We start from the raw sequence: 23081 nt of genomic DNA, 5'->3' as shown, positions 1-23081 counted from the left end.
TTGGCTTAATGATAGAACAGAGATTCAAATAGTGTCAGGTTGCTAGCCCATCGCCTAAAGAAGAATCCCAAGTTTGTAACCCTATCCTTTAGTCGCCTTTACGACATCTAAGGGAAAGAGATGAAGTGGTCCTATTCTTTTTCGTATTGGTGCCGGGAACCACACGGCAGCGTGTTATAATGATATTCAGAAAAAAACATACGGTAACGAAATGTAACCCTGCTTACAAAATTGCGCGCAAGTGTGAACACGGAGTGCCGTGTGGTTCCCGGCACCAATACAAAAATGAATAGGACCACTCCATCTCTTTCCCATGGATGTCGTAAAAGGCGACTAGGGGATAGGCTTACAAACTTGGGATTGTTTTTTAGGCGATGGTCTAGCAACCTGTCACTATTTAAATCTCAATTCTATCATTAAGCCAAATAGCTGAACGTGGCCATTCAGTCTTTTCAAGACTTTTGGCTTTACGGCTATAGACTACCCCGCAAGGGATATAGACGTGTGAAATATGTGAAAACGGAAATAGATTGAAAATTTAACATGTTTAAAATAGATCAGCACCCATTTGTGTGCAAATTTTAGTTAATTATGTTTAGTCGATGAAGCGTGATAAAGCAACCAGATTCAAACCCATTTCTAAAATTAGTACTGCCCACATTTCCGTGAGCATTGTTCTAATAAACTAATAGTTTTCGATGCTCATCTTGTTATTAAGACTTGAAATCGAACAAATGATGTCGAAGAACTAATCGCTCGGAACATATGATGTACAGATGTAGAACCATTCAGAGGAGATCGGCATCCCAGAATCTACATCAGTAGCCTGGCATTCTTTTTAGAATAGAATAGAATAGAATAGATTTATTTTCAAAATTGGATACAAGGTATCACTTATTGACGTCACATCAATTAAATCTAATTATAACTACTACCGCTTCCAAAGCGCATGTGTAAAAGAAGCGGTGGAACAAACTACACCGCAGCATTTTCATCGGACGTCAGTTAACTTTAATTTTATCATGGCTTATGATTTTAAAAGCGGCTGTACTTATGCTTTTACATCTCCGATTATCAGATCGAAATAAAGATTGAAAATATGTCCAAGAATCACGAAAAACTCCATAGGTTTATTGCAATATGCCACATCAAACAATACAGAAAGCATTAGTAACAGTTTTACAACATTTATTTAGTAAAAGTACATTTTACATTGTAAATATACGTATGTTCGTTGTGTGTGTAAGTACATGCTGGGTGCTATACAGTATCATTATTTTAGTATAACAATGTTATATTTTAAGAATCTGATATTTTTCAAATATAGGTTCCCGTAAGAAACTCCAGACAAATAACTTGTTATCTTACAAAGGTCAAGAAAGCCATATCCGCTGATACGAGGGTGTCGTGAGAGCCAATATCTAGTGATTGGAGGTAGTCTGAACAAAATGAGCATTCTATACTCGGCTTGTTAGGGCGCCTGTTACTCTGGTGTATTCCCTTTGGTATTTCGGATTACTTATTTATGTTCAATTTATAATTCCAATTTAAAGTCATGAGAAAACTTTCGATCAATTTACCTTTTAATCCTGTGACTACTTCTGTATCACTACATAGGATAAAGCAAAGTCGCGCGTTTGTCCCTATGTCTATATGTACGATGTGTGTATCTACGGCTAGATCGTTAAAACTACACAACGGATTTTTATGCAATAGATAGAGTGATTCAAGAGGAAGATAATATAAATGCTACCCGTGCCAAGCCGTAATATAGGATAATTAAAGAATTGTTACTATTATCCTGATTAGTGGTCACATTGTACGGTATACCATGTTTCTCGGACTGATGGATAATATGTTCATTGTATAACACAGTTATTAGGTGAAGAAGGAAATGGTGAACACCGAACAAAAATCCTGATCTAATTAATGATCAGGTAATGTTTGTTAATAACTAATGTCTGGTACCCATACACGTAATATGAGTAAGCAAAAATAAATTATAATATTATACACAACCTCTTAATCTCTTGGTAATCAAATTAAGTACCCAAACCGATTGATTTAAGGTATAAAATTCTTAGTCCTACGTGAACAGCTTTTCCTCTGTTAGATAAGAACGAGCTTCATAGCGACATTTGAAATTCAATATATAGTGTCTTTTCTTTTCTTTAATAATAAAATACATATATATATATACATATATATATATATATATATACATATATATACATATATATATATATATATATATATATATATATATATATACATATATATACATATATATATATATATATATATATATATATATATTTCACAGTTTGAGTTAGCCTCTATGTAAGTTCGAGACTTGTGTTAGTTACTTCACATGCAGTAAAATGCTTTACCACTCATACGGCTGCCTACTCCACTTAAACTCCTTACTAATTCACCATTCTCCTAGATTTTAGTCCTGATTACGTCCAAGTATGATCCTGGAATATGTAAGACAGGTTTTTCCACATACGAGTTTCGTCTGATCTCTGCAATCTTTGAAAGGGAACTCATCCCATATTATTGCAGTTGACACATGCAGTTGTATTGGCTAGCAATGAAAAGTAATAGTTATTTCTATAATATACCTTGTTGTATAGCTATTAATTTAAAAAAAAAACTCAGAAAACGATAATTGATAGCTGGCCGCCGTAGGATTTTTTTAAGAGGGGAGTGAGAGAACACTACCTGTCGTTGTCGTCGTGACGCATACACTATTTATTTATATTGTATTCAGATATGTTTATTTATTTGATATTTGTTATTTTATGATGTTTTAGGTTTATTGATATCAGTAATTTTATGTAAGTTTATATCTTAATTATTATGTTTACAAGCCAATGCCTTTCTTTACACTTTCCTGTCGTGGGCCTGCTGGAAGAAATATCTCTAAAAATAAGTGGTGCTCTTGTACTGAATTTCTCTTTATTTTAAGTTTTATTTTTATGTTCCTTGATGTACATAAATATCTAAATAATAAAAAAATAATAATAGATATAAACTTAATAGAGTAGGGTGCATTTAAAGTTACCAAAGGGAATGTATCACAAAAGCAAGCGTGTAATGAGCTATCCTTATTTTATCGAGACACTGGCACAATACGTGCGTTTTATGGCCGCGTGGATAAGGATCCAATATACAAGACTCGATAAGTCTTAATAAGAAAATCGTATTACATTTATATGTTAACGAATCTTTTTGAATCTGACACAGATTATGGTTCGAATCTGATAAACAGAGGCTGTAAAGTTCGCATGATCCTTGCCTAGCAGGTAAAGTGTCTCAGTGTGTGAAGTCTGTGAGCTTTGAACCAACGTCTGAATAATATGTACAAATATACAGACAGTAAAATTGAAGCCTTTTTATATACGGGACAAATTACACAGATTGAGTTAGCCTCGAAATAAGTTAGATATCTGCATAGCCTAATAAATAAAAATTATTATTTTTTTATAAGTCTGGCTTAGTAAATCTTTTGATGATATAAAAATACAGCAAACTGATGATATGCTCATTTGTTTGTCGCCTAAAAGCCGCTTAGTAACTGATGCTTTTCAATTGACTGCGCCAATTATATCACATCTTATGCAACAGCCTCACGATATCATTCTTTTTAGTGGCTATTAACCTAAATATCATATTTACGGGCATTATGTAGTTCCCAAATTCTTAAAGGGAGTTGCGGATGATGAAAAAGGAATAAATGATTTTAAACTAAACTATTTACATATAATACAGATAAAGTTATGTACATTACATGCGCGGTTTATACCTATTATTCCATAAGAATATTTTCTCTTTTTTATTATAATTAGTAATATTATTAGTATATAAGTAAATTTTGATGTCAAAAGAGTAAGTGCAATTGAGTTTCAGATAAAAATATACGGTCGAATTGAGAAACCTCCTCCTTTTTAAGTAGGTTAATAAAATATTATAATTTTAGATTATGGAGTTACAAGAGATCGTAAACTGTGTATCCGAAGCTCTGAAGAATATATGGATAAAATAAACAAAAGCAATGGTTGCTGAAAAATTCGAAATTACAAAAAAATATTACTTATTTGGGAGAAAAAGCAGAGCAAGCTAAAGAGTTTTTTTTAATTTTTAATCAATGTTTACAGCAGATTAAAAGTGTGATTAATTCCATCACTAAGCCGTTCAGATGAATGTGGTCTTTCATTCTTTCCAAGACTGTTGGCCTGTCTAAGTCTTCAGTCTTATCGCAAGGGATGAAGTCGTGACTATATGTATGTATGGAAAGCGTGATGGTGATAATGAAAGGAGAGTGAATGCTTGGGAGCTGGGGAGCTTGGTGAATAGGGCGCTGCATGCCTTTATGTAGTCTAAAGATGTCCAAAAAGTCGTCTGGTGGTGCATACCAGTATGTTGGTCCCAACACTAATGTATGAAAATGAAATTCGGATCAGCGGAAGGGCACAATAATTTAAAGACTGAGTGCCTTCCTACCCCTCCGGGAAAGAGGTGTGTTATATGTTTGTATGTATGATTGAATTTTTCAATAGTGGAGGATAAACCTTAACTGTACGCGCTATCAATGTTTATCTGTATGTTATTACTGTCAGTTCATCGCCCGCATGTGTACACTTCGGAGCAAATAAGGATAGACATATTTGATTATCACTGTGTTCTGATCACGATCAATGTTATCTTCACTTTAATAACTGAAAATGAAAATAAAAATGAAAATATTTTTTATTAGTTTAACAAAGTGGTACAGTATAAACAAGTATTTGTGACCTTCTATTAAGTGAGAAACACCTGTATCAGAAAGCCACGCTCTTCCTTAACAATGGTATTACAGTACCTAAAAACTTAATTCTAGTTACAAATGTGTAATGTGGATTATAACAAATGAATGAAAGTATGTGCATGACTCATTGTGAAATTTTTTTTTTTTTTTTTTTTTTTTTTAATTATTCACTTATCTATGCTACTGTATATATATATATATATATAAGCCCAGTAAGGTTTTAGTTGTTACTATAATCAGTCTATATATTCCAACAAAGCTTCAGTTTCATCATAATTTATAGATTTTAGCCAAATACTCAACTGTTTATTGCAATTATATTTAGTTAGTAAGTAGATATCAATTTTTTTATTAACTTTATTGTACAAATGTGCTGCTTGAGTTTTAAATTGTCGTCTAGCTAAAGTTGTCCTAACCACTGGTTTATCTATAATTGCTATTTTCCTGCGTTTTGATAAATAGGAAGTATTTGGTTTTAGGGTTTTATGCAGTTTCAAAATGGTATTAAGGACATAAAGCTTTCTTACTGTTAACAGATCACAATCCAGGTACTACATACTTTTTAATAATATTATAAATAACAAGATTATCATTTATTATAATCTGTTAAAAGGAAGGGTGAATGACACATTCTGTCGCCAAACAACTGAACAAATGTCGCTCATCTTATGAGGACAAAAACAATGAATTCCGTAATTTTGTTATAACAAAATTTCTATTAAATTGTGGTGTATATGTCACCGGAAAACAACAAAAACCGCAAGCTTATAAACCTTCTCGGAAATTTATAAAATTTCGTAGGATTCTAAACGAGAGATGAATTGTTGAATTATCTTATGGAAATCTGTCTGGAGTCGACATGGAAATTTTATAAACTAACTTTCCTGTTCGTCCGGTTCTTCTTATTTTCCGGTAACATGTAAATATTTTCTGGGTTCCATACTGAACTGTTCCATCTGAATCTTACCTCTCCGTCATCAAGCCATCCAATTGAAAGTTGACTTTCAATATTTTTGAGTCTTTCAACTCTGTCGACCCCGAAAGGGTTTCCCCCGAAGGGGAAAAACACTTTAAATATGTATATATACTTAAAAAAGTTACGTGAGTGATAAATGATAATTAATAATAAGCAATAATTTATACTACGGAAGAAATCGTAGTAAAACTAATTGTATTATCTATTCTCCCTGTACGTACTACACACTACAATCACTTCAGAGGTCTAGTTTTGGTGCAGACTCAAACAATTCTGCTGTGGAGACACTTCAGATAGTGTCATTGTTGCTACAGGTTGAGCTGTGTTCCGAATCTTGAACAAAGCAAGACCAGGGTGTGATTGCAACTGTAGCAGCTTGCTAGGCAACGTTAAATAATAGACTATTCACTACATACTCGTAGTTGAAGCATAGAATTATTAATGTTACTAAACGGAAACTGATACCAAGCCATCAAAAGAGTGATAATGAAATAAATAAAGAGATCAATTAGAAATAAAAAAAGAGGTTCTGAATAAGAGTCTCCGTTGTAGCTCATTGTTGAATATATTAAGTTTAAGTAAAATGTTTCTAAATAATAAAGTCTTAAATATACATAATTTTAAATAAGTAAAGGAGAACACTAAAGTCACTTAAAACCTTAAAGTTGAATTTACTTTGACCTAAATATAATTCATCGCCGTAATATTGTTATAAAAATATACTGAAATCTTCGAATAGAATATTCGTAAACAAACTCTAAAATTAGACCATCTGAAATAGCCGCTTAACCCAATTTACATTATCTTGGTTAAACTAAATTACAAAAGTTATATTTATATTACAACACTGCTTATCAAACTCATTAGTAATCCTTTATATATTACTTTATTTATATGAATAGTTACGGTACTTAATCCTTGATATCATTCATTAAATTCATAAAATGTATGAAGCGTTATCGTAACAAACTAAGTAGGAGCTTTATTAACATGCGTTAAATCACGCCAGCATTTTCTATCTCCTTCACGCTTATAATTGTGCTGTTAGCTCTATCCCTCATTATAACGTCACGAACCGGCCTGGTATCTTTTGGACGGCGTACTGATATTAGCCGCATTTTGTGCGTTTATTTTTGTATGTGAGCAAGTGCAGGTCACACGTTTGCGGCATACAATTTCGATACATTCACTCATGTCAAATTTCCTATTCAGTGGACTTTACGCCGCATGCGCGTAGAAACTGTCAAAATTAATTTTCTGTAGAAATTTTCGGGGCCGTGTATAAATTTTCTTCGAAATAAATATAACAAAATTGTGATGAAGTTTTTGTATTAAGTTTATTAATAAGTGTTCGCGAAAAGACTGATATAGAATAAAAATTATATAAAAATGAGTGAAAAAACGCCGGCGATGGGTTTGGACGCTATTTTGGCGGAGTTGGGTGCATTTGGAAAATATAATATAATCAACTACACTATTCTTCTATTGCCTGTGTTATTGGCGGGAATGTTCGGCGCTGTATATATTTTTGAAGCTCCAGATATTAACTACAGGTTCGTGTAAAATATCTTTAGTATGCCTTCGATAGCGTTAATATTCTTATTATTTTCTTACTGTCTCATATCATTCATAGTTCAATTTAGGTTATCTTTCGGCAAGTTAACACGCTACTCTAGTACATAAAGCGCATGCGTAAAGTTACGTTCCACTAGTACAAATCGTTACCCTTCCTGGTAAAATTAGGGGGACCTCAAGGATGCGTTTTAGGACCGGTTTGCTTTTGTAATATTTGTAGGTCAAGTCAATATTCTAATCGTTTGTTGTATTTCATCGACTTAATTTTTAATACATACATAAATATATCACGAATTTACTTCTTACGAAGTGGACAGAGCCAAAAGTTATGAAAAAAGTCTTTAGACCACGGTCAACATTCAAATAGTGATTTAAAAGCCCTTCGTCTCATAGAAGAATCCAAATTTTACAACCTGCCCGGGAGGAGTAGCACATTTACATTACAAAATAACAATACGGCATTGTGTTGTTAATATGAACAGGATATTAATAACTGTATCTTCCTTATATGGCGACTGTTCATTTCCTTTTCCGTTGTACGTACGTTTGTATTTATTGGTTCAAATATTCAACGCAGAGATTGTTGATTAGACGAAATCGATTTAAATTATAAATTTTACACAAAAAATCATTGTATTATTTCTACACAAATTAAGGACGTCCTGGTAAAGGGTCAGGTCAAAAGTACCCGAAACCGCCGAGCTTGTATGAAGAGAGTTATGAATGTGGACGAAGCGAAAGAAGTATGCAGAGATCGTGGCAAGTGGAAAGAGGTAGTCTCTGCCTACCCCTCCGGGAAAGAGGCGTGATTTTATGTATGTATGTATGTATTATTTCTTGTGACTGTCAATTTCTGTGCAATAAAGATATTACAAACAAACAATTTAGATAATATCTACATACATTAATACATGTATTCATGTGTTACACAATGTATGTGTTACCCGTACGGGTTAGACAGAGCAAACAGTCTCGAAAAGCCTGAAGCCACGTTCGGCTGTATGGCATTCTTGTATGGTATTCAAATATTGGCAGATCGTTGGTCAGATCAAAATTTTAAAATCTCATAAAAATTTACTAAGACTATTCGACGATGATATAAATTCAAAAGCAACCTTCTATAACAAACGAGTAGAATTTATGTCATCTGTTTGCTTTTCGCAGTCTGTTTCGAACTTGTATAACTGGTCTTATCTCAAAATAGTCTTATTCTGATAATCTTTGCACGTTCTACAGCATATATGTATAATCTCGTAATTCCTTGTGTTTATATAAATATTTAATTTACTATGAAACTTATCACTCTATTATGTTGTTTCTTTATTTCCTTCGGATCAACCACAGACATTGATATCTTTGTTTGTTCTTCCGTATTATTTACGATGGTACTGTTATTTTTATGATAACTGCTGTACTTGACTTGCAACATTTTAATTGGTTTTTTAATTACAATAATATCTAATATCGACTGCATAAAGTCACGATTATCACTGCATGGTGTCGTGTGGTTCTCGGCACTTTGAAATACCTCTCCATCTCTTTCCCATCTAGTGCGAACTTCATCGCTGGTTTGATAAGGCACAAAAAACAGTGTCTGTCAGGTACTTTTCCCAATGTATATTGTAAAAATCAATAAATTTAAAGGTTAATTAACTTTTGTTTTTACATGAAGCGACTCTCATCTGACCTTTGCAGGGGAACCTAACTAATATAAAATAAATAAATATATACGGGACAAATTACACTGATATATACGGAATATATTACACAGATTGAGTTAGCCTCGAAGTAAGTTCGAAACTTGTGTTACGAGATACTAAGTCAACGATACTATATTTTATAATAAATAATTATATAGGTAAACATCCAAGACCCAGGCCAATCAGAAAAAGTTCTTTTCTCATCATGCCCTGACCGGGATTCGAACCCGGGACCTCCGGTGTCACAGACAAGCGTACTACCGCTGAGCCACAGAGGCCGTTTCTGATATGATCTGATAACATAACCAGTTGCTGAGGAATGTGCAGGTTTTCTTACAATGTTATTCCTCGCCGTAAACATCGGTTAGCACTCAAACTACTGTCCATAACTAAGAAAAAAGTCATCGGCACATCACGATTCTTTAGTCCAGCACGTGATTTAAGTGCGTATTTAACATACGCAACATTTTTATTCTCCTGATTACCAGCAAAAATAAATCTAACACCATACAATTCCTATGCAATGTTGTATAGGTACGTTCTTAAGCTTGTTTACTTGACATTTCGTCACGTCGCTACGATACGAGTAGATTTGCATTGCATTGATATGCAACCGTATGTAAGCATGTGGTATTATGCTGAATGTCTGCGCTAATTTTGTACAATTCGTAATTTCTAAGTTCTGTATTACTTCAAAAGATACATTTCTGTTTTTTGTCACCTTAGGTATAATGTGAATTTTTTTCTTACTCCGATTTCTTACTAAAATCTTATGTGGGGTAAACACTGCGTTGACTCTGTCTGCACTGTCTCGATCTCAAGAAGAAGAAAATGAAGTGAAATGTCACAATTAGCTGGATGATTTAGTGATTATATTGAGACTCTGACTATATAATCTCTAACAACCTTTTTAAAAGAAAGTTTTTTTCCTTAACAAAATTGGTACTATTTTACTATGTATATGTAACTTTCTATTATGAGTAGAACACCTGTATTAGAAGTTATAATATACATACATTTATAATCACATCTGTATCTCTTAAGGTGGAATCGAAGCCGACAGTCTCGTGGAGATTGAAAGGTCACATTTAGCTTTACGGGTTAAGAATTAAGGTTCAAATAGTGATAGTAAACTTATTTGTTATCTAATAGTAAACTTATTTTCAAACTCACGGAGCTATATTTTTCACTTCATTATTTTATGACACTTATAATAGGTTTATAATTTAACAATCCTTTTTGAATAATGATTCCATTTAATCATTTTATTAATTCACTTGATAATTTTCGATACAGCGTTCTCCTGAAAGTATCCCTGACTGTAAAGAGAGTGACATTGATATAGTTATTAGTATATAATACTTTAACCACTCTCAGTCTATACAGATATTGTCAATATTGAAAAGCCGCTTTATAGAAGCTGTGTAATTTATATCTGATATACCATACAATAAATATCTGGAGTACAAACGTCTAGATCCATTACGTTATTTAGAAAGCTGAACAATTCCTAGACCCGAATCAATCTTAGATCCGATTTCAAAGGTACACTAAAACGGATTTGATCTGAATGGAAGCACAAGAGATATTGTGATAATTGAAATAATATTTTAACAGTAGAGACCTACATTGAACAGGATTTATGGCATAAATCATATTAATCAAAATTCATATCAGATTTTAGTTTATTTTCCCATATAAATACGTTTATTTAGTTTTTTTTTAACTTGGTTTTATGAAATGCCTTAACCAAAACAAAACTTAAATAGATTATCTAAAGATAACTCATTGCTTTCAATAGATATATAAATAGATATGTAAAATAAGTTTGTACGCAGTTTTCCTTTTATAGGTTCAAAAATTTTCTTGAATATGTAGACTTCCACCTCTGATATAATAACTCGATAACTTTCCTTCTAAACAAAAATGTTTTCTATAAATCCACAATAAAAGCTACTCGTGTAATGTAAATAACTAAGTTACAAAGTACTCTTATAAAATATAATTAAAAACTGATACTCTACAGTATAAATGTTATTACATCCAATCCTTCAATACAATCCCTCAGTATTGACACGCTTTCAAAACATAGAGAATATAGAAGAATAACTACAACATTTGTGTTTCTTTCAATGAAATCCGTATTTTGTCTCAACTTAATATTTAAATACTTTACCTTCTAATTCTAATGACAAGTAAAATTAGAACAAACTATTAACCTAAATAATATATATGTCAATATTACAGGTAATGTGTTTGCGTAAAAACAAATAAACGATAAAAATACAAACATCTTATGTCGATTTTCTGCCATATACTTCATTTAAAAAAGTATCAAAGTCTATGCCCGATTCCTAACTTCCTAATATACATATAGTTTTGTTAATGTAAATTTATTATAAGACTGACTAAATTACATTAATAAAATATTTGACTCGAATGTAATATCCTACGCCTCATCTGAAAAGTATGTTTGACACGACTTATATTTTTGACAATCCTTGTATACACATATTTTAAAGGAAATAAAATGAATTTGAATTTCTAACGTCAACAATAAAATTTGATATATCCCACTTATCCTATTAAGTTGTCCCTGGTAGAATATGTGGTCGAACCTCCTTTTTTGAAGTCGGTTAAAAACACCGAGTACTGTTTGCCCAAATACTATATTTTGAATACTAAAAAATTATGAAAGTTCCCATAGACTATTTTAGTATCAATTTCATTAATTTTCGTTTAGAATCCAATTACAATTAAGTTCTTTATTTGTTAAAAGTAACTTGTAATTTTTAACTGAAATACCAAATCTGTAGTTTCGCTAATTTTCTGTTGTTGACTATCGTATCGAGTATCTCGCGAGGCCGTGATTCTATACAGGCTGAGACAATATCTGGATCTGGGTGAGCCGGGACGTGTCTGTTCTGCATAGTCTGTGCTCCCGAATTTAGTGATAGGGATTTGTGTTCTCACAATGTTACGAAACAAAGATGTATCTATTATATATGGGAATTAGGGGCTATATTTATTGTTTCTTTTAGTACTGGTATATGAAAATATATATTGCGTGCGAACCACTTTTTTGTTGTCGTCGTTGCCAACGTCCCAAATTTGAAGAAAAATTAAAATAAGTAGAGTTCTTTTCCAGCTCTATATGTATACGTACCTATATATTAAATTTATAAAAATATACCGTTGAGTAAGAATTCCATAGAACAAATCTAGAAATCTTTACATACTACATATAATCATGTCTATATCTCTTGCGGGGTAGACAGAGCCAATAGTCTTGGAAAGACTATAAGCGAAGGATTCTTCTTGTAGATCAGCCAGCAACCTGCCCCCGTAGCATGACACGCGCGACGCCATGTCTATCGCGCGTAAAACTATCGCTGTCCCGTTCCACTTCATTATAAAAAGTGAAACAGCGCGTTCCATAATGCGGGAGCTGTCACTATTTGAATCCTAATTAAAACATTAAGCCTTTCCTGTGTATATTTATTAATTTATTCGATAAATGTCAGTGTGTCGAAACGGTAGGATACGTTCACCGCACCCGGTACGCAAATATATGCAAATATAATCAGTGCACTCTCTGATAGGAGGTAATTCGTAAAATATGGACAATATAGAAGTCAAACTTACCGTAGATAATTTCAAGCATAAACATCGTTAATTTAAAGGTTTTTTTTTTTATTTGGAATTTTTAATTCTGAAACTGTGAAATTAACATAGTTTGAATCGAATTAAAGTAATACTTTTTTGTAGTTTTTATTCTCGCTACTCATATTTTACCTAAACTCTATATGTGCGTGTTTTTTTTTTAACTTATCTATACAAATACAAATTGTGGAGCGTAATAAGCGGCAAAACGCTAAAAACATTATTAATCAGTAGATACTCTTTAAAAGTGAGTGAAATAAACCTTCTAACTACGTTTTTTAGAGAAATTTCCATATAAAAAGCTTCCACCATAAACAAAACAAGTGCATGATTTTTCATGTTTTGAAAGCTTCATTTCTGTTCATTTTTATTCTGAATCTGTGATGTAACCTCGGTCTTTCAATTCACGTGGTTTACTTGCTATGTTGATTATAAATTCCAGATATTTTCATTAATACAATAAAATTGGAAATAAATTAATGATTTAGGGCATGACAACTACTAGGTACCTATACTCGTATGTAAACCTTGTGTATGAACTATTAAGCAATATTTTTCACTTGCCACGACTCATGCATACTTATTTTACTATTCATTATTTTTATACTAAATATATAAATATAACTATCTATCTTCACTCTAATATTTTGTGAAATAAATTTGCATTATTTTTTTGTTACAGATGCAAAATCCATGAATGCGAAACGCTTTACAACGAAACTACATGGCTAGAATACGCGATACCGAAAAAGGGTGAAAAGTTTTCAAAATGTGAGAGATACCCTATAAGAAGTAATTTAGGCATTGAAAATATGACTTGTAAGGCTGAAGATTTTGATACGTCGGTAAAAGAAAAATGTTCAAGTTTTGTTTATAGTGACGAAGACTCCGCAGTCAAAGATGTGAGTACAATCTTATATATAAAATTCTCGTGGCACAATGTTCGTTCCCGTACTCCTCCGAAACGGCTTGACCGATTCTCATGAAATTTTTTGAGCATATTAAGTAGGTCTGAGAATCGGCAAGCATCTATTTTTTATACCCCTATAAAATTTAACCTTTAAAATATGTACATATTAGCTGAGGTTGTATCTCGCAACACCCAAACATGAGAGAAACCTTTAAAAATAGATAAACAAAATTTAAGAGGTTTTAGCGTTTGTTTTAGAAAATGCTTAAATACCACACTATTAAATACAAGTAATGTACTTTGTTCATGCAGTGAACAACTTTAAATCAGAGGCCTAACAAGCTTAGTTTTACTAACACCGCACTTCGCCTTCAAGCACAGTGTTCAACAAAGTTTTGACTTGTAACTTAAACATAGTATATAATTGGTGTCAAATTGTGATTGATGAATGAATCAACTTGTAATTGTTTTGGAAAACGATAGCCATAGATATATATTTAAATAGTCCATTGTAATGGGAATAACATTTATTTACATACATACATATATAATATATGGTCACGTCTATATCCCTTGCGGGGTAGACAGAGCCTACAGTCTTGAAAAGACTGATGTCCGATCAGTCTATTTGGCTTAATGATAGAATTGAGATTGAAATAGTGACAGGTTGCTAACCGCCTAAAAAATAATCCCAAGTTTGTAAGTAGTCCCTTAGTTGCCTTTTACAACATCCATGGGAAAGAAATGGAGTGGTCCTATTCTTTTTGTATTGGTGCCGGGAACCACACGGCACACATTTATTGACATTTCCTTATAATCATTTTGTATTATATTAGAATTTTCATCAAATAATTGTAAAAAAAGATTATAGTTTCTTACCAGTTTATATATTTGGGAAATAAAAAATAGTCTCAATTCAATCACTAAGCCACGTACTGAACGTGACCTTTCAGTGTTTTAAAGACTTGATCTGTTAGTTTTTTTAAGAGATAGGAGAATTGTAGTTAGTAAGAGACTTGGTTATATGTATGTCTAGAGGCCGCCCGCGACTTCATACATCCATCCACCTTCTTCACTCATATATCCACCTACATACCAAATTTCATCGTAATCGGTTTAGTAGTTTTTGCGTGAAAGAGTAATAAACGTCCACACTGACTTACTCACAAACTTTCGCATTTATATTATGAGTAGGATTGTATGTATGAAAAAGGAGTCGCTAGCAAAACTATGTGACTGACTTTGACTTTTTTTATTTATTTATTAACACTTCATTTCACATAAATATGTACAACAGCCCACGTTATATGGCACGCGCTACGCCGTTTTTATCGCGCGATAAACCATCGCCGTCTCGTTTCACGTCATAAAAATAAGCGAAACAGCGATAGTTTTTCGTTTACGGGGGAACTTTACTTAACGCAGAATGAGACTAATGTCAACTCTATGCATTAAGATCCAATGTCGAAAACACATGTGTATGTCATGCATGACATATATAGCTTTCGGGGATTATTTGTTACTCGTAGTTCTAATAAATTTACAGTACCAAAATTTGTGTTTTGTAGGTTTAATATATGTTTCACTTGATTTATTTGTGTCAATAGAATATTACAGATTGATACGACAATATTTCTAAGACTTAAGGCCTTTATTCGTTTAAAGGTTTGCTCCTGTTAGAATGAAATAGAATTATTAGAAGTTTTAAGATAAAATTTTTGTTTTACCAACATTTTTAATGATTTTTTTCTCTGGCTAAACTACAAGAGTTATTGTTATGCTATAAACAAAAATACAAATGAACTACTGTTTACAACGTTATAATTATAATCACGTCCTTATCCCTTACGGGGAAGACAGGCCAAATAGTAGCGACTAAAAAGCCACGTTCGGTTGTGATAGAATTAAGATTAAAATTTCGGGTTGCCTAAAAGAAAAATCCCAATTTTATTAACTTTCCCTTTATTGACTTTTACAATAAGCACGGGAAATCATGATTATTCTTCGCTACCATACCAGCATGGAAACATATACAGAAGTTCCAGAAACCACACGGCACGGTATATGAACTAAAGATTACTAATATATATTTGGCCGTGTGGTTCCCGGCACCAATACAAAAAAGAATAGGACCACTCCATCTCTTTCCCATGAATGTCGTAAAAGGCGACTAAGGGATAGGCTTACAAACTTGGGATTCTTTTTTAGGCGATGGGCTAGCAACCTGTCACTAGTTGAATCTCAATTCTATCGTTAAGCCAAATAGCTGAACGTGGCCATTCAGTCATTTCAAGACTTTTGGCTCTGTCTACCCCGCAAGGGATATAGACGTGACCATTTGTATGTATGTATGTATATATTTGGCAGCGATAGTGACACACTTGCGTACGCGCGTCGTATCGTCTGGCGAATGGCTACACCTATCGCGTGATGCACATCGCGTGTTTTGGAATAGAGTTATCGCACATAGAGCTCGCGCATCGATCACAATCTTTCATTTATACTAGCTTTTACCCGCTGCTTCGCCTACGCGAATTCAGTACCACCTACACGATCGAATTTAGCGCCACCTTCACGCGCGAGTTTAGCGCCACCTTCATGCGCGATTTTAGCGCCACCTTCAAAATAATACAAGATATTCGCAAATGCCACGGGATCTTTAATTTTTACCGGGATGAAAACTACTCTATGTCTTTCTCCGACCTCAAAGAGGAGTCCCAAATATGTAAAGTTTTTTAATTGACGTTTATAATCTGCCTGTTTTAAACAACCAGTACACACCATAAAATATTTTTGGTTAAATAAAATGTGTTTCAAACTTAACAAAAATGGTTACGCAGGTAATGTTTTCGATTTATCCACATAATTCGAGTAGGCTATCCAAATAATAACTTTTATCTCAATTCTATCATAAAGCTATTTTATAGCATGGCTTTTCAGTCTTTTCAAGAATGTTGGCTCTGTCTACCCCGCAAATATATACATGTGACCATATGTATACCTATATGTATTTTCTTACATATAGTCTTGTTCGTCAGTTATAATAACTTAAGCATTGCAGGATACGACTTAAAATGTCAAATAAATTACGAAACTAGTTTCAAAATAATATTTTTATTTCTTTCTTAGAAATTGGTTAAGGTAAGAGAGTTAAAAAAAGAATCCGAAGTTCGTAAGCCTTGATTGGTTTTAATTTTTTTACCTACTTTATATTCTATCTTTATATAATCTGTACCAACTTTATGTGAATTAAGTAAAGTTAATACTTAGTAATATGAATATAGTAGCACATATTTTATTATTTCGACGCTACCATAGTAGCATTATGTCTGATATACGAGTAATCCACTCTATAGTTACAATTAACCTTAACCAACCCTTTAGTTCTAAGAACGCTATTTCCGATTAATCCCTGGGCTTGGACAATTCTATTGGCCGTCTCCGAAATGAATATTCATTTTCTAATTCCCTTCCAGTTAGGAAAACAGTGTCCACTGTCCGAGAAATATACAATACTGGTTTAGAACTAAGTCAACAGAGTTGAGTCAATAGCCATTGTATTTCTAATGGTTATTAACTGTAAAAGTGGTGGGGTGGGAAGGCCTAGACGATCAAATTAAGGACGTCCTGGCAAAGGGTCAGGTCAAGAGTACCCGAAACCGCCGAGCTTGCATGAAGAGGGGAAGGTAGTATGCAGAGATCGTGGCAAGTGGAAAGATGTAGTCTCTGCCTACCCCTCCGGGAAAAAGGCGTGATTCTATGTATGTATTAACAAGAAAGATATAGCGGAAAATGTATCTGCTTCTGTCCATCCTTTCGTTCATTCATTCATCACTCATTCATTCTCACAAACTAAACCAGCCGACAATGAATGACTTTTTTTGGCTATTCCATTAGATGAACAAGCGTGTTCTTGTATTAACCAATTCTTCTTTATTGCAGTTCAACCTAGGATGTCAAGACTGGAAGCGAACGTTCCTAGGGTCAATGCACAACGGCGGATTCTTCGTCGCACTGCCCCTGACCGGGTTCATATCAGACAGATATGGTCGAAAACTTGCCCTGGCTATCTCTTCGCTGTTCAATGGGTTATTTGGTATCCTGAGATCATTTTCTGTGAATTACGAGATGTTGCTTGCATTCGAATTCCTTGAAACCGCTTTCGGAGCGGGCGCATACACCACCGCCTTTGTGTTGGGTAAGATTGTAAATTAGATATTTTGCAGATGTGATCACTTTATTGTAACTGTTAGATAAAATTTGCTAGGCTGTCGTGAAAATATCCATTGTCATAAAGCAGATGTTATCTATTCTTAATCGGATATTGTTAGCGTCTCATCTTTGCACTTTAAACTATCTTTATATTGCAAACATGCAAACTTTGGCCTCTCTTTGATAATACTCTCAATGTATGAGAATTTACGAGCAAATCTCTTATTTATTTCTTCTTTCTAATTCTTTCTCCCCAAAAAAGGGACTACAGTGTCCTGTTAGCCACGTTGGAATATCTAACAATATTTATTAATATTGAAAAAAAAAATCACTACTACAGAAAATTATCTTTTCGGGTACAAGGCAATTTTCTGTACATTCCACATTTTGTACTAAGCCTGTTTGTCTTAAGTTTACTAAGTACACTGTATTTTAATTAGCATCTGTAATATCTGCAAGTTTCCCAGCTTGTGAATGTAGTGTGGAAACCTAATAAGCATTTGTTATGTTTCCATAAGATTGTTTATACGGTATTGTGCTAAGCCGGTCTTTGTGAAGGATAGATATAAGTACAGACTAAAGAATTACTCTCCTTTATTAACTGAACCCTAAGCGTTCTCCCTTAGGGCGTCAGTTTTTTGTTACTTTAGTTATCTAGGATTTCTTATAAACCTCCCATTAATTACGTGGCTTTTCAGTAATTTCAACTGTTGGCTCTGTTTAAGCCGCAAGGTATGAAGACGTGACTATATGTATGTATTTTTATATAAATTTGCTAACACTGTCAGGTTCGTATTATATTTTATGCATCTTGTGAAACGCTGAGCTATTAGCGCTTTGAAAGAAAGTTCAATATAAATAAGTCCATTATAATTTATGAGGTACCAAAAACAACTATACTATATTTTTAACACAAAAACAACTGCCTCGCAAAATTTTAATGTAGATTTGACAGTTGTACAGTTGACAGTAACATGACTGTAAACAGTAAACATGACCCTCATAGTACCTAATACCAAACGTAGTGGTTATATTCTCTTTGTTAATACCGTATATGTCAGGTTTCTCTAAGGCGGTTAATGAAAAAATGGAGCTGCAGGTATTGTACATAACAACACCAAAACCTATCTCTTTTTCAGCTATGGAATTAGTAGGACCAAAGGGCCGTGTTTTTGGAAACACTCTCATAAACATAGTGTATGTCTGTGGAGCGGTGACAATGGCTGGACTGGCTTGGCAGCTGCAAAACTGGCGATATCTTCTAAGAGTCATTTACACCCCAGCACTGTTCATAGTCTCATACATATGGATTTTAAACGAGAGTGTTCGATGGCTACTGAGCAAAGGCCGTCAAGACGAAGCTGTAAAAATTTTGAAGAAAGCCGCTAATATTAATAAAGTTGATATAAGACCGGAACTTTTTACAACACTATATGAACTAGAAAGTCTATCTCTAAACAGCAATGAAAAGGATAAGCTTGATGAGCCGATACAAGAAATAAAGCCAAAAGAAACAGCTACTTTTGCCAGTGTTATGAGATCCAGTATAATAAGGACTAGATTGTTTGTGTGCTCATTTCTATGGATAACATGCACTTTGGTGTACTATGGGTTATCAATCAACTCAGTGTCATTAGCTGGGAATCAGTACGTTAACTTCATGTTGGTGGTTTTAGTGGAAATCCCGGGGAATATAGTGTGTTTGATGGTGCTGGATAGGTTCGGGAGGAAGAAGCCGTTGATTATAACGTACGTGCTGAGCGCTTTCCTGTGCATCAGTTTATCTCTGATACCAGCTGGTGAGTTCTTTACTTTTTAATAAATTTATTATGAAGGACGGATCTGAAATCAGAAATTTGGAAAATATAATATTTAAATTAACTATATTTGGTCAGTTGACACATTAACCACACATCTGATAAGTAAAAATTTTTTAAATTCGCTAAATTTACTCAGCTATATTAATATAAGCAAGCATACACTTCTAAAATACTTTTGGAAATCCTAGAACGGGTGGAAATGCAAATAGTCGTTGAAAATTGGGTAAGGTAAGGGATTATGAATAATTAAGGTTAACTTGTTGGATCAACCTTATTAAATTTATCCACATTTAGCTATAAATTTTCATAGCTATTTTAGTAATTCATTCCCAAACATAAGAACGCAGTTCAGACCAAGTAATTAGCGAAGTGAAGCGTCACTTTTAACGACATCTCCAAGATTAATGAACCGAAACTCTCAGTACAAACTTCACATCCAAACACAATTTGACGTGAACAAAAGGCAGTTTGATAATCTGAAAACAATTTGCCGACTTGTCGAGCCTCGAGACGGCCGCTTATTTAGCGATCACTGTTTGCCAGCCAGACTGAATTAATGGAATATTTAAGTTAAGCCGATTTCGTGGCACCAAAGCTATGGAGTTGGGATTTAAGAATTCTTTACTTGATCGTTTTTACTAGCTTTTGCCTTTGAAAATACTATGTGTGGTTTATATTAGTTTTTATTTCAGGCGTGAAATGAAACATACGCCTATTTTAAGTCCATCTAAAGGATATTTTTGTACTGAAGCAATACAACTAAAATTGACTCTTCTATTACCAATTATAAGATCTTTTTTTAAATTTTGATCTTTAAAAACTTCTTAACTTAAAAAAAACACATTTTTAGTTCAATAGCTTTTACGTACCTATGTAACGCACTTATTATGCAAACAACAGTCATCTTCCAGGGAATACGTTTTTTTATTTCTATCTTGTTTCTCATTTGTCACAGGTGGTTGGTCCCTCACAGTCTACCTCTTGGGCAAGTTCAGTATAACAGTAGCATACAGTTCTGTCTACATCTACGTATCGGAAGTCTTCCCAACTAGCGTGAGGCAGTCACTGCTTGCTGTATGTTCGACTACAGGCAGGATCGGTTCCACGTTGGCTCCACAAACTCCTTTACTTGTAAGTGATACATTAAGGTTCAAATATTGTAGAAAGGAATGCTTTCATAATCAGCTTAAAAAGTTTTTTAAGAATCAATTGCGTATGAGTTCGGTCTTCTCTTTTAGGCAAAATTAAATTATTTTTATGTAACTTAATGTGTAGACTTGAGGTGGATGAGTCTTATACCGAATGATATCTTTATTTGATACATTATAAGTGGTAGCCCATGGCTAGTCCGCATCCTTGTTGCTACTCCATAGAAACTATAGTTTCAGCAGTCAATGATGCTTTAATGATCTCCACAGTTCTGATGATCAATAATGCTTCATAAAACTCCCCAGTTAATGAAAATAAAAAAATTCTTCCCTTAGGCCAAATACTACGAGCAACTTCCAGTAATATTCTTCGGCAGCATGGCGCTGACGGCTGCTGCTCTCGTCTTCACGTTACCAGAAACCATCAATGTTCAGCTTCCAGACACAGTGGAAGAAGCCGAAAGACTCTCAAGAAGAGAACCAGAGAAGGGTGTCGCGTAGTTTCAAAAGTTTTAACATTATCCCATCACTAACCCATACGAGTAGCTCTATTAACCGCCCGGTTATACGAGTCGAATCATTGGAGGAATGTGCTGCTATTGCATTTGCTTTCTTACAGCGCACCCTTTCTTCTTCATTCTACGCTTGGGCTACCTTTGTGTGAAAAGGATTTTAGTTAAAGTTCAGATGTGCTACTTTAAAGTCACTGTCATAAGGCCTTGAACTCTTTATATCTCCATCACACTCAAGATTTGATATCATTTTTACGGTTCTGGGTTTTTTGTTTTTTAGAAAGTGTGTGCTACAAACTCACAAATAAAAACATAATTAATGTGAACCAACAAAGAGAGGACATAACAGAGACTAACACTAAGAGAACTTAAGCCATGATATTCTTATATGCCCTCATAAATTTCTTATTGAGAAAAAAATATTGTTATTTTTAACAAGCGCTATCATTTTATTATAACTAAAACATTTGAAACTTGCGTTTTTGTAAAATTGTGTCTGTGTGTATGTGTGTCCCATAAAGTAAATTACAATTTTTTATCATATTTGTATAAAAAATAGAAAAATTATAAACTATGCTAATATTTACTTTTATATTACATTCCAAAAACTACAAACAGTTATGAAAAATCTTTTTTCATTTAAGCATTGTTCATTTTCTCATACGGATAATCATAACATTGTAACGTATATATGGCGATAGATTACTTACATTTTGGGAATTCTAGTCCAGAATACTTTTTATAATAAATGCTTTTTTATTATATTTTTGAGACGCAGGAAGTCCACTGCTGCATTTTTTATTTTACAAATAATCAAATAAATACTCTAAAGAAATATATGGTATTTTAGATGATATTAAACACAATTAGTATTTAATTTTATGTATGTAGGTATGTATGTTTTAAACACAAGTCCAATTAAGAACTTGACTAGAGGATTATTTAACAAATTTTTATATTAAATTTATTTGGATATAAAACATAGTAATCATTCATTTTAGCATACAAATTAGTTAATTAAGTACATGCCAATGGTTGTGACAGGGTAACGAAGAAGTGCATAAAATCATACAATATATTAGGCAATACATATATTCATATAATCACGTCTTTATACCTTACGGGGCAGACAGAGCAAACAACACCCTCGAAAGTCCTCTTTTAATTGTATAGCTTAATAATAAAATTGAAATTCAAATATTGACAGGTAACTAGGTATGGATTTTATGAAACTACAGAGTATAAAATTACTGTTAATTAAAAATTACCTGTATAAAATTACTGAACAAACTTTAATTTAAAATGATCAGTGAAATCTGAAATTTAGACTTTATGTACTAGTTGGTATGTACCATTTTGCAGGATTCTATGTATAAGTACTTATAGTTTAAGTATCTTTTTTATAAAATTTATAAATATAATAAGTAACTAAGTATTTTTTTGCAATGTATTGTTGATGCACTTCTGCTAATGCTACAATGCAATTTTTATGAAATAAAAATATATTAAAAACTTATTATTTACTGCGATGTTTTTCTTTAACCACGAATATTAAATGTTTACATACATACATAAAATCACGCCTTACCCGGAGGGGTAGACAGAGACTACATCTGAACTAAACCAATAATCGTTTTACGTTTAGGTATGTAATTAAGAGTCTGGAGCAGGACATAGGGTACCTTCAATCCCGGCTAGCTTACTTTAAGCTTACGTTGCCGTGGGATTTGCGAGAAACTCTTATTCTTTTGTAGG

At 33.3% G+C, this 23081-nt stretch overlaps 1 protein-coding gene across 1 annotated transcript; it reads left to right on the top strand.

The window, feature by feature from the left end:
• Positions 1 to 6922: 6922 nt before the first annotated feature.
• On the top strand, positions 6923 to 21840 carry LOC106129755 (organic cation transporter protein). Its single transcript, XM_013328420.2, has 6 exons — positions 6923 to 7339; positions 13407 to 13626; positions 17577 to 17832; positions 18986 to 19645; positions 20622 to 20797; positions 21151 to 21840. The coding sequence occupies exons 1-6, from the start codon at positions 7176 to 7178 to the stop codon at positions 21313 to 21315; spliced, it is 1641 nt and encodes a 546-aa protein (XP_013183874.2). The 5' UTR covers positions 6923 to 7175; the 3' UTR covers positions 21316 to 21840.
• Positions 21841 to 23081: the final 1241 nt, after the last annotated feature.

Source organism: Amyelois transitella, chromosome 16 (assembly GCF_032362555.1).
Source record: "Amyelois transitella isolate CPQ chromosome 16, ilAmyTran1.1, whole genome shotgun sequence".
NCBI lineage: Eukaryota > Metazoa > Arthropoda > Insecta > Lepidoptera > Pyralidae > Amyelois > Amyelois transitella.
The sequence above is the reverse complement of the archived record's forward strand: the minus strand, read 5'-3'. Positions and strand labels throughout refer to the sequence as shown.